The sequence below is a fragment of the Vanessa tameamea genome, chromosome 5, assembly GCF_037043105.1.
Source record: "Vanessa tameamea isolate UH-Manoa-2023 chromosome 5, ilVanTame1 primary haplotype, whole genome shotgun sequence".
In the NCBI taxonomy this organism is placed as follows: domain Eukaryota; kingdom Metazoa; phylum Arthropoda; class Insecta; order Lepidoptera; family Nymphalidae; genus Vanessa; species Vanessa tameamea.
Genome location: NC_087313.1, coordinates 11,728,049 through 11,741,932, shown reverse-complemented (window position 1 = coordinate 11,741,932; position 13,884 = coordinate 11,728,049). Strand labels below are relative to the sequence as shown.

At 33.0% G+C, this 13,884-nt stretch overlaps 1 protein-coding gene across 2 annotated transcripts; it reads left to right on the top strand.

The window, feature by feature from the left end:
• The first annotated feature begins 310 nt into the window (after positions 1–310).
• On the top strand, positions 311–12,586 carry LOC113392555 (chymotrypsin-2-like). 2 transcript variants are annotated; one of them, XM_026629048.2, is made up of 5 exons: positions 311–441; positions 2,796–2,973; positions 4,307–4,553; positions 8,275–8,427; positions 12,358–12,586. In XM_026629048.2, exons 1-5 carry the CDS (start codon positions 393–395, stop codon positions 12,505–12,507), a joined length of 777 nt encoding a protein of 258 aa, XP_026484833.2. In that variant the 5' UTR covers positions 311–392; the 3' UTR covers positions 12,508–12,586. The 2 variants fall into 2 exon arrangements, with proteins under 2 accessions (XP_026484833.2, XP_064076948.1); XM_064220878.1 differs by lacking the exon at positions 12,358–12,586 and adding an exon at positions 9,725–9,786.
• Positions 12,587–13,884: the final 1,298 nt, after the last annotated feature.

The window sequence follows — 13,884 nt, the reverse complement described above, 5'->3', positions numbered from 1 at the left end:
TAGCATATGCCTGAGTCTGTACGTAAGATCGTCTTTTGTTCCAACTACACAATATTGTCCGTTATAAATAGATCTTATGATCATTGATTACACGAACACGCGTCGCCCATAGAGTAACGTCTTTGTATATTTTTAATACAAATTATTTTATCTATATCGCAATTTATAATTCTATTATATTTGTAAAGCTCTCGACACTTGTATTGAACATGCTATTGAAATTATGAAGAGACCTACCGAACTCCATTGTTACTACAAGTACTTAAGGAATAAGGATACTATAAAACGACTCTACTTAAGAATTTGAAACGACTACACGCTTAATTTTCTTTAGTGCGTGTAGTAATATTATATTGTAAAATTATTTAATATTATAATATTATCTTTCGATCATGTATAAACATTTTTTTATTTCAATTGGTCTGTTCTGTTTCGCAGAAGGTGAGTGACTTATTCATAATATAACAACGTCATAATTAAAAGTCTAATCAAGAATTCGTAAATATTTAAGCTATTAAAAAAATTGTACACACATATTTGTAAAATAAAACGATTGCGAAAAATGTTATCGTCCACGTTAAGTTTTTTTTCGAAAAAAAAACCAATAATATATATTTCTATATCCTTATCAGATCCCAGACTACGTCGATGTCAAATTTAATTAGGATCAGTTTGTTCTCAATTACTACAGTGAAGAAATTATTGGTTTTTATTACGGAAATTAAAATTGTCGTAATTCAGAACCCTCCGTTGACTTACTACTTACGGGTTAGAAACCTACAAGTAACGAATACGAATAACAAATTGTGATTCGTGATCATATAATACATTCAGATTTAAATTATACTACTAGAAAGCAAAAAAAAAAAATTTTAACGATTACAGTAACAGACCTTTGATGCTTTTTAAAATATTTACTAATAGACGCTTTGTTCAATTATACGACTATGTACGTATTAGTATTTAACAAGATATACATATGTATTCGCAATCAAATCCATTGGTTATACCATCAATGCGCCGCTCAACTACAGGACCTAATATGTAATATCCGTTGTGCTTGCAATTACACTGGCCCACGCACACAGACATCGGAAACAGCAACACAAAGTATGAATGTGAGGTGATAGAACACTGCTATTGTACTAAACAGTATCCTAATTAAACACCATAGATAAGGTATTGAAGCTGATTATTATCAGTTAGTTTAGCAGTCTATGATTTGGAGAGACTACTTACAAAAAAAGTAGTACAAAATCAAATGTAATGTTGCTAAGGAAATACTTTCAAGTGGCCCAAAAACATTTTTTTGTTTTTATTTCATGTTTTGTAAAACAATCTTGGGTGCTCTTGTCGATCATTTAGTCCGATGTTGTTATTGGAGCAAATAGATTCGATTGGTCGATCAGGTCCCCAAATTCAACGAGCAAATTGACACATTGCTCTGCAATCGTTTTCTTGTTCTACTGACGCAAAGGTCCAGTTGCGGTTCGATCAAAATTGGATCGGAATAAAATCGAGATCGTATCGTAAACGATAAAAATAATCAGAATTTATCCTCAGTTACGATTACGCGGAGGTAAATTTTTTGTGAGGAATTGTTTTGTGCAAAGTCGTCAGTGTAGGTAGGTGCCACGAACTCGTCATAAATTCTACCAAGTATTGCTGAATACCATTAATACCTAGTGTTGTTGAATACCATTTTGAAGGGTGAATGGACCAGTGTACCAGGCGCAAGGGACATAATATCTTGATTCCCAAAGTTGGTGGCGTATTGGCGATGTAAGGAATGGTTAAAATTCTTCCAGCGTCAATGTCTATAGCTGGTGTTGACCGTTTACCATCAGTTTGCCCCAATACTAGTCCGCCAAGCATTATCAAAAAAAAATTGGATCGGAATAGGATCTAAAATGTACCATTGCCGTTATAAGTCAGTACAATTAGCCCCCAAATACCTACATATAGAAAGCGTAACTTAATCAATAATCAAATTGAATACCCGAATAGTCCATACCCGATCGGCTATGGACTATTCGGGTATTGATAGGTGGACAAGTACCATTAGATTCCTTAGACCTTTTTTACTTTGAATATAAAAATGCTTGTTGTTAACGTAATGAATTCAATAAAAGTTGCTAATGACATTTTTTATTATCGCTCCCTTTCCATCTGCTGTCATAACAATTATGGAATTGCTGGAATTGCTTGAAATGAAAGAACTTTTCCTTATTTAATTTGGAATGGAAAAAAATCGTCAAGAATATACGAATAATTCTAGGGATTAGATGGCTAATAAAATTAGTTGTGAATTTCGATTGTATTTTTTATCCTTACAAAATAACTGAAATTAGACAAGTCTAGGAAAAAGTTACCGTAATATAAGTATGTTATATCCTGGTCTCATTATGATATTAGTTATTTTATTATGTAGGCTAAAATTTTTTCATAATTTTTCTGAAAACACAAAGATTTTTTTTTTTCACGATGAAAAGGCAATATCGTGATCCCAAAAAATAGTTCTACAAAAACTCTATTTATTTGCACATCTGCTACTGTACGAACGACTGAAGGTACTGAACGTTAAAGTCAAAAATCTTTACCCAGTATAGAAGCATTGCAAAATTTCTATATATATATTTTATTATGTATAAAAATATACACTTACCTACACTTATTGACCGCCAAGAAAAAAAAATCTAACACGGGTTCTTATTAAAGGAACTTCAGGTCTAAGAAGAACCGGAAAAAGAAACTCAGCAGGACTTTTCTTTTATACAATGGTATACCTTTTTTAGGCTTTCTATTACCGAAATACTTCGATGAGCCCACAAATCGGATCGTAGGAGGACAAGATGCACCAGCAGGTAGCGTTCCATACCAGGCTTCCTTACGATCGATATTGAATTCCCATTTCTGCGGCGGTTCCATAATCAGTGATAGATGGATTTTAACGGCTGCTCATTGTACTGTAAGGTGAGTACTTGAATGTTCACATAATTAAAAGTAATTTTTCTTTTTAATATTGTTCGCAGAATCCCCTCGTGATTTAAAATTTTCCGGAGTTCTTCAGTAATCGTAACCGAACTAAAAGAAAAATAAAATGCCATGAAAAATATACAAATGCCATCGCAAAAGATGCTAAGCACTGAAATTAGCAATAAATAGATTTTTTTTTAAATGTTGCTACTTACTATATACATACGAACAGTAGTAAAATACATAATATTATAAAACGATTAATTGGCTATAAGATCTTTAGTATAATATCCTAAATAGAAAAGAAGAAAAACTGAAGCGGCAAATAGTAGATTTTGGAAATGACCTTTAGTAACTTAAAATTAAAACTCATTTTCCAAATGTACCATTTTGGCGCTTTAACCTTTCTTCCTTTTCACTGATGATATAATAATATAAAAAAAATGTGGATAATTTGTCTTTTTTTTTCAAACTATGATTCGTATGCGCCCATTTCTTTCACTGAATAAATAATAAACATAAGCTTACTCAATATTTATTAATAATATTTTTACATTTTCATCCTTAGGACGGGCCTTGAAATAGTTAAAACAAACGTTACAGGGTCACTTGTGTGGGTCGATTCAGATCTTTAAAATTATAATTGAAGCCACTTGTACAATATTAATTTTAAAGTGGATGATAAAAACACGTGGATTCATTATACAGTTGTCCTGACAAATTAACTACTGACTTTTGTCGGGTCTTCTCGGTAAAATCTACATTCCGAACCGGTGTTAACTTTACGTTTAACACAGTTGTGGTAAATGATTCAAAAGTGCTAAAAGCCTACTTGAATGAAGTATACGTTGATTTGGCTTGATTTGATTAAAAAAAATAACTCTAAAAGACCATGTCAGTGATGTTCCTGAAACTCAAAAAAAGAACTCTGGAAAGGTCATTAAATTTTCGAGATATTTGTTTTTTAATTTACTTTATTGAAATAGCTTTGCCATAACATAACAACGCCACCCCTCTCTTAATTAAAAAAACGTCATTAATATAAGAAATCTTTGACTGTAATGATGTCCTCGTGACCGATTTTGGTGACTGAACAATTCTCTTTTACAGTCATAATTTGATAGGACGAAATATCCGATTCAAGTGGAAAGAGTTCAGGCGCCCTCATAATGATTTCCAAGGCACGGTATTTTAAACTTGTCTAACCCGGTCTGCTAATGGGAACTTATTAATAGAAAAACCGAATAATCTTCTATTGGCTCGAGATGGGATTCAGACCTGCCTTATAAATGATCAAGGAAATTGAAAACCAAATAATTTATCATTTCAGCCAGTCTAAACACACGATGAAGGTCATCGTGGGTACGAACAGACTGTCTTCTGGGGGCGAAAAATACTCAGTTGCCAAGATAATCATTCACGAGCTCTATAATAGCTTTCTGACAACTAATGACGTCAGTGTAGTCCAAGTGGCAAACCAGATAGTTTTCAGTGAGTGGGTGCAGCCTATTCAACTACCTGACGAAAATACCCAGGGTGGAGCTGATCTCACTCTGACCGGATGGGGACGAATATCGGTACGTTGATTGTTTCAATAGTTATTTGATTTTGTTTTATTTCCATTTTGGATATTTTCCTCTTTGACGTATTTCGTGGAATATATAATTTTGTTTAGTTTAATGTGTGTGTGAGAGTATTTATTATATATTTTGTTCATAGTGTGTATTGTTGTCAATAATTCTCGTTAAATTTTAGTAATTATTTTTATGAATAGTTAATGCATTGAATACTTTATGTGATCTATTCTAGGACATAGTCGATATCTAGCTGGTCGCAGCTCCAAACATACAAACTGTCCTATAGTATTAGTAATATTTAAGTTTTATAATCCAATTAACTGCAGAATCACATATGATATAACAATTATGATCCCACACTAAAGATTATTTAATTTATTCATATTTTATTATACGTATCAGAAATGATATACAGTTTCATATAAATTCAATTATGTCAAAAATAGACTACAACTAATATACACAAGTTGTTTATTCCTTGGAGAGATTTCCCCTAACATTCCGAAGAAGGTTAAACTCGATCCAAACTTCGACAACTCAAGGAAACGAATTTTAAAGATACGTTTAAATTTTTTTTAATAACAAATAAGTATGTCTCATAAGCTGAATTTATTGTCAAAGAGCGAAACAGTCTATAAATATATAAAATTCGAGTTGAAAAAAGAGTAATTTAAGATGATCGAGAGAACTTTTAATATTGATTAAAATGGCTTATATTTTCGGGATATTATTTTTTAATTAATTTACTAATGGACTATTTGAATGTTCATAACTAAGTAATATAATAAATTTTAATTCACATACATTATTTACACACATGTTTTATTTATTTTTGTTTAATTTATTTAATTTGTTTATGTTTTATTGTTAATTTGATACACGTATATTTGATTATTATTAACTTTAATATATTAAAGAAATAATAAATGATTATTGCACGTGCTAACACGAATTAATTGAGACATTTTTGTATGAGAAATACATCAAACGTTACAAATAAAATAATAATAATCGTTTCATTGGTAATAAAGTATGTTCACATGAATAAAAGGTAGACTTCTATAATATCACTCGGCGTATAAACATTTTAAGCATTGTAAATCAAAGCACTATTTTATATTTATAGTCAAACGTTACGAGCGAAAGTTGAAACATTTACAGTAACGGCGGAGCTCCAACTTGCCATTTATCTTCATGGCAGCATTTTAAAACAGAATAATTTACATAGTTTACTCTTTTCAAAGTAACATTCTCACAAACAGGATTTATACATTAGTCGAACATGCGATTTTGTGGTTAAATGTTCTCTGTAAAATGTTCTTCTTGGCGATTTCGAGACAGAAGTTCTTAGTATTTTTGTGCTCCTACTTCAAAACAAAAGTAAGCCAGTGTAGCTACATAACATCTTATCTTCCAACATTGGTAGTGCATTGAATAACTAAGGAATGGTTATACATACCACATACCATCAGGTGGCCTACTTGTCTGTCTGCCTATACTGCCTATATAATTAGAAAAAAATCAACTGCAGAGGTCATATTATCATAGTGCACAAGAGTATGAAAATATAAGTACACTTTTCATTTATTCAATCTTAAAATCCGAAGGGACATTTCCGAAATTACGGGGAAAAATTTAGCCGCAGGAACAACGACTTTATTTGTTACCGCGCGGCACGGGATTGAAATCAAGTCAGCGCTGCAAATTCCTTGAAAGCAAAAGAACAAAATTAAACATGTTTTTTTTATTATTCTTATTAAAGAAAGTGTTCTTTTAGTCCACGAATTTCTTAATATATATATATATATTTGCTATTATTAAATAACCTGTTTGGTTTTATTATACAAAATCGACTATTACTTCCGTCATTAGGTCGTAATAGTCTCTTATTAGCTATAAAGAATTATGCACACGTACATATGACATTTTCAATCAAATCAAATAACACGCAAGTATTTAAAACTTACGTTATATTTGTGATATCATTGTTAACGCGCTTTAAAATAAACTTAACACACAAAGAAATCCAAGCCAAACTAATTTCCAACTATTTTAGGAGTTCTGAGAGAAATCTCTTGAACGGTAAAGTATAGTACCATTTTGTCATTAGGTATTTACTTTATGATACACGAATAAATACTTAAACATACAAACATAAAGGTTTCACTAACTCTATTAAAACTCGAATATATATCATAAGTTACGATGAAATTCAACAAATTTTTAAACATTTTCCTTTAACTTTTGTAACCCAGTATGTACTCAATAAGATCAACATACTCTTAGGTTTATAGCTTAAAGAGTTGAGACCAGCAAAGAAGTTGGTCAATTAAAAGGGAAGATACAATTTTACATATAAAGATAAATGCTTACAGGGATACATTTATAAAAATAATTGTAGTTTACTATAGTAACTTATTTATCAAACAATAGGTACTAAATTTTATTATTAAAAATCACGTGTTCCTGAAAAGTGTAAGGAAATAAAAAATAGCTGAGAGAAAACTTGAGATTTAATGTTAAATGTAAAAAAAACATATCATAATTAGCTCTGAAACCGATGAATTATACTTCCTATACCTGTTTTAGCACACTAAAACACTTTCAAGGTTTTTCTGCATAAACTTATCGTTTAACTTAATTCGAAGAACATTTTTCTTACCTTCCATTACTTATGGACCTGCTCCTAGCGTCAAAGCCCCTTTACGCTAATGAGTTCCTCTGCTGGGGGTGAAAAATTAATAAACATTGAAAAATACTTAACGTAAAATTACGTTCATAAAATATCGCTCCCTTTGTGGTGAACTTAATTAACTTACTAGAGAATATTCTAAAAAAATAACAAGTCTATATAAGTATTTGAAAAACAGTAGCTCTGTTTTCCAACACACGATATAAATATTTGATTAAATATATACAAAATTCCGAGTATTTATACACTAATTGTTTATTTATTTTATTGTTATTCCAGAATGAACTGTTTTTTGGTTTCATTTCCATGAATAATACACGAAGCGCGAATGTACTTAATAAAATAAAATTTACAAAATAAAGTAACACTGGCATAAGTCGTCCTCTCTTTATCAGGAAAAGCTTTGTGAAAGGAGCGTATTCAAACAAACTGTTCCAATGTAGGTTAAATAGGACACAAATTATATCAAAATCATTATTAAATGTTTTCATGTCTTGTAACATAATTAAACATGATGTTATTAAACAACCTACCTACCTCGGGAATAAGGCAATAAAATAATTATACAATTTCATACAACAATGTTAGAACGTTTTCGTTAATGTGCGAACGTTGAAATAGTAATAAATATTAATGTTAGTGTATGTTAATTCAATGTTTTAAATCACTGGATGTAGGTCTTGGTACCGTTATGTATTCTACGGCCACCAGAAATACTTAATATTGTTCTATTCCGGTTTGAAGGGTGAGTGAGCTAGTGTGGCTACAGGCACAAGGGACATAACGTCTTAGTTCTCAAGGTCGGTGACGCGTTGGTGATCATCAAAATCAGCCTGTATCAGTCCACTTAGGCCACCCCCAAAAAATATTGGTGGATGGATGATTAATATTTCTTACAGTACCATTATCTATGGACAGTTGTGATCATTTACTATCAGGTGACCCATTTGCCAGTCTTACATTTATGAAATAAAAAAGAAAGTTTTATAGCTGAAGTTTGGCAGCACCATAAATCGCTGTTTGTTTCAGTACCCGGGTAGCTTACCCGATAACCTGCAAATCATCAAGCTAACAGCGCTGAGCGTCGACGACTGCCAGCAGATCTACAGCGGCATCACATCTACTGAAGTTCACGATACACAAATTTGCTCGTTGACTAAAAGGGGAGAAGGCGCTTGTCATGTAAGTTTAAGTTGTCTCGTGTTTAATCGAACATTTGTATTTAATAAATAGTTTTAAATCTAATTTATCCCTCATAATGACGGTGCAATAAAGCACGAAAGAGCCTTTAGTAGTTTAAATTTATTAACATTAGAATTGATAACATTAAGTGCTTAAATATATACAAATATGAAATGAAATTAGTTACTGTAACAATTGGAATTGCGATTCAACGGGGAAATGCTGCTAGCGTTCTTGCCGCCATTTCACGTCAAGATTTATAAAGTAAATAATTTTATTTCATATTTGTAAATATATAAGAGCCATTTGAAATAATAATAATTTATTCACTACCACGTGTTCTAGAAAGACCTTTACCGGTAAAATAAGCGCATCGTGTGGTTTTTTTAATTGATTTCTATCTTCAATATAAAAAAAAATATCCACTACATCCAATAATTGTAAATTAATATTATGCACGCAAACGTCCTTTTACATCATTCACATTCAGTCTGTACTTTTTCGGAGACATTTTATTATTCATTTCCTAGTGGTTGCAGCCGAATAGACCAGCACGCCCAGGGTACCACTCTCTTACTAAAAATCGGCATAAAAAGGTAGCTAGGAAACTGTCGCGTTTCGTCCGGTATGTGAGAATCTCGGAGGCCGTTTTCCCAGGCTGCCCTCCAAATTTTGGGAAGAGAGGGCAATTTTGCGATATTCACTGTTCGAGGCAATCGGAGCAGGCATCATAAGGCAACCTCTTCCACCCTCACTGTGTGCGTGTGTAACTTGGTCTTATACCGCATTTTTCACAGGGAATGTTCCGAGGAATTGTGTGGATTAATCCCGGCTGCTGAATTTTACCTACGGACATCGCAACAAAATTCCCAGTTTCACCCGCACTATCTAGGTAGATGTCCGAAAATCCAAAACACCGCTATTTTTGAGACATTTTCTGCCTCCCATAACCACTCTGTGGAACCACAATAACCAGCGGTTCGGTAAGCCGCCGGCGAGAGCTGGTTATTGTGGTTAAGAATATTCAAGAAAAATCCGGTGTTGCAGATGTCCATGGGCGGTGGTAGTCACTTTCTATCAGATGCGTCCTGCTCGTTTGCCACCTATATCATAAAAGAAAAAAAACATATTTTCAACTAACGCAATACATAAGTACTGTTCACTAAATCGCTTACGAAAATAATCCTTCACAATCCACGTCAGACCCAGTCGAAACCGATTGGTTACGAACATACAATGCATCATTTTGTGTTTGACACATCAAAGCAGATCATTGCATTCCACATCTCGTCGACAGGTCTCGGTTTATCTGCAATTGTGTTTGTCTGCACAATAATCCATTACCTATTTATAGACACCGAAATTTGTAAAGGGACAAATATAACTGCTAGACGATTATGATTAATGTAAGTAATTATGTACATATGTATGTACGTTATGACTTCGAATTTATTTTAAGAATTTGACATTCATAACTAAACAATCGTATTTTACGGATTATTACGAGTAGATTATTTTAACTGAAGATTCAAACTTGGGCAAGCATCACTGAATTTTCATGTGTTTGTTTTCATGTGTATTTAATTCATCCCGAGTTTGATGGTGGAAGAAACCGTCGTAAGTCATCTAAATTGTTATCCGCATGGTTGAACAAACTTCTTAATTTTCGTGTGCTTCATTTTTGTTTACAATTGAACTCGTGATCAGTGGCGCAACCGGCATATATTAAAAATCTGCGACTTTCAGCACTAGCTAAAAAATCCAAAATCATTCCAGCAGAGGAAGAAGTCTCTGCCCAGTTGTGGGACATTTACTTTTGTACTTTATTTTACCGTTGATGGTTGATGGAGGGTTATCGATTTTCTTATCATCGCGTTTATGCAGGAGAGGGCAGAAAGGCACAAAAAAATGTTACTTGGACATAAATTTTTTCGAATTAGTTACACAAACATTGGGAAGTAAGGTGTCGTTTCCCTTGACCTACTAACCCTATAAAACCGTCACAGGCGTAATACTAAGTATTACTGTTTGACGAGAATATGTGATAAGTGAGTCTTCTTCGGTGGGTTTCCTTCTTCAAATCCTTATTAAAATTACCTACTCTATTTAATATCAGTTAGTATTTCGTTTAACTATCAAATGCTCTACATTTGAAGCATAAAAATACCCTTTCCGCGTAATCGCTTTCCTTGAAACTATGTTGGTTCTTATAATCAGTAAGTTGCGTGACTTCATTGTCTTGTTAACCATTTATTCGAGACCTGCGTTAAAAAAAAACAACATGGGTAGATACCATCGAAATGTATTAGGTTTTGGTTATTTAATATATAAATATATAATGATCTAGTTGGTTTTCTGATCGTGTTGATTGAAGGGCTACGTTGTTAGGCGGCAGGTCTCAGTGTCCAAGGACACTTCCAATCTCATTTTTGAGGATACTATAAATCTCATCAAGATCTCATAGTTGGGTAACAACTTCTCTACTCTCTTTCCACAATCCCCATTTTCAGCAATCCATTTGGACGGAGTCCAGATCTTACGCCATCCGCCATGATATAGTTGGCCTTAAATATGTATATAACACTGCCGTAAATAATTTTCCTCGAATAATTCAATATTTATTCGCATTAATTAACCCGACAAATTGAATATGATCGTTTTATAATATTCCATCATTAACCTTTCATGTACACGCGTGATTAAATTATTTTAGTTTATCATTTAATAATTTTCTTATTAAGCTTAACCTTTTAGAATATTGTATGTCAGTAAATTCAACACGATACATAAAATGAAATACGAAATTAAAATTAATTGATAATAATTACATACCAGTGATGAGGTTAATTTTGTAACAAAGTTCTTTTATGTGGTTTACAGTGGAGTGAACTCGCAGAAACTGTAAGTAAGGAAAAAGTTACCCAGGCGACCTTTCCCTCCCTTTCTTTTTGCTTCTGTCTCTTTCTGTCATATAGTCATAACGTCACATTATTTACATTTATTTTTGTTCCACACTTTGAATTATTTTCAAACGTTTGTTAATTTATTTCAATTTGTCTGTAAATTTATACATAAGATTGCAACGTTCCAACCGGTTGTCCGAAGATACCTCTCTATTTAATAAAAAAAATACATATTTAACGTATTAGTGCATACCTATTTACAAAGGATAAGGATATATAAGGATAAAAATAAGCACCAATTTATTTATTTTTGTTAAACAAAATCCTGAACCACCGCAAGCACACTACGCAAGCACCACCAATCAGCAACATCTACCAGGTCTAAACCATCCAGGCACCCATTCAAAAACATCAAAAAATATCAAAATAGATCAAGCCGTTTACGAGGAGTTACTAGTATAGTTTAGAGAAAATTACTATATTAGTAAGATTTATTTTTGGTCTGTTACGCTATCATCTTATTTTTTTTTGTCCACTGCTGGACATAGGCCTCTCCAATGGCACGCCAATGAGCACGATCTTTGACTCTCAAATTCCATTCGTTGCCAACCATTTTGCGTCACTCCACCTAGCAGGAAGGCATGTTATGTTAGGCTTGCCTAACCATAGTATCCACTCTAGAACGCGACAATTCCTACAACTGACTGTTCTGCGGCATATGTATCCAGACCACTGCCACTTCAGCCTACTAATTCAAGCCTTAAAGCTATGTTGATGACTTTGGTTCTCAGTTGGATTGCCACATTTGGAATTCGATCCTTCAGAGAAACTCCGAGCATAGCACTGTTTATAGCTCACTGAGCGACGTCATATTTACGTTTAATATTTTTCTTGACTTATATATTTGTGTATATCTAAAATATACGACATATATTTTTTTGTATTAACTATATTTTTGAATCTAACTGAAACTGTGAACTGAGTAGTATCGTAATTAAAAAAATTAATGTTTTAATTTTTTTTTCAGGGTGACTCTGGAGGCCCCCTTGTGGAAGGAGATAGAGTGGTGGGGATAGTTTCCTGGGGAGTACCTTGTGCAAAGGGCTTCCCTGATGTGTATTCACGAGTATATGCTTTCAAAGATTGGATTGAAGAAAAAATTAATGATTCTGAATAAAAAAAATAATATAATGTTTTTATCAGATAACTATTCAATGTTGTATATTTTAATCCATAAAAATTAAACTTTAACTACATTCTTTATTGGTGTTATTTAATACTTTCGTATTCATTACATAAACTTGACTTAACAATACGAGTATATTAACCGCTGATTGCGGATTCTAATCAGTGTTATAAACCTGCATGCGTCAGGTGGAATACAGCTACAAATTCATCCACCAATTCTCATTGGACTTTACTTACTGTTACCGATAATTTCGGGTTCAAGCCCAGATAAGTACCACTGAATTTTCATGTGCTTAATTTGTGTTTATAATTCATCTCGTGCTCGGCGGTGAAGGAAAACATCGTGAGGAAATCTGCATGTGTCTAATTTCAACGAAATTCTGCCACATGAGTATTCCACCAATCACCATTGAAGCAGCTTGGTGGAATATGCTCCAAACCTTCTCCTCAAAGGGAGAGGAGGCCTTAGCCCAGGAGTGGGAAATTTACAGGCTGCTAATGTAAAAAATAAAAATATTTAAGAATATGAATTGGTCATTTAAACTTTTTTTTAATCTAAATAACACACATAAAATGATATGGCGTATTGCCTATTATGACCAGAAGACCAAATATTGACGTTTAATTATTGAAAATAATCATTTTCAAAAAGTCATAGACACGTTTCCATTGCTAGAAATTTAAGTGTAAATTAAAATCTCATCGCTTCAATCGTCGAATAAGTGTATTGTGTTTGTTTTCAAACCAAGAATACCCTGATGTTGACATCGGCGTCGAATTGACTAATTGCGGTCTACAGGCGCACTTTTCTACAAACGCAATATTCTCACTACAGACAGGATACGGTCTATCCCAGTGATTCCCAAAGTGGTCACCCACGAAATATAAAACTAATTAAAATACAATGGATAAAATTTTATATATTACATAAATAATCTTCTTAAATCTCAATACACAGAAATACTTATAATATTTTTTGTCCTAACTATTAATGTACTGATGAAATATCGCGATGTTTAAGGTAATATCCGCCTCGTATAACCACTCTGTGGAATCAACTTTAGCGTCTGTCCTACCGAACCGATACAACTTGGGAACCTTCAAGAAAAGGGGCAAAGCATTCCTTACAGGCCGGCAATGCACCTGCAAGACTCGGTTTTGCAGATTTCAAAACTGCTTAGTCGAGAAAACTGAAATTTAGAACATATATAGAATGGTAATTTTCTATGACTTTTATTTAATTCGTAAGGGAATTCGAGACGGACAGCAAGTTTTATACAAAATCTTACGTGTAGTATGTAATCGCCGCTTAACCTTCCTTCATACCCGTTTGATTGGACGAGCTTAGAAATAGTCGGTCTCACTA

Bases quoted from the DNA above. Each gene is read 5' to 3' on its own strand.
- LOC113392555 (XM_026629048.2), top strand. From the start codon at position 393: ATGTATAAACATTTTTTTATTTCAATTGGTCTGTTCTGTTTCGCAGAA. The intron at 2,974-4,306 runs GTGAGTACTTGA...TTATCATTTCAG, and splicing joins GCTGCTCATTGTACTGTAAG to CCAGTCTAAACACACGATGA. The intron at 4,554-8,274 runs GTACGTTGATTG...TGTTTGTTTCAG, and splicing joins CCGGATGGGGACGAATATCG to TACCCGGGTAGCTTACCCGA.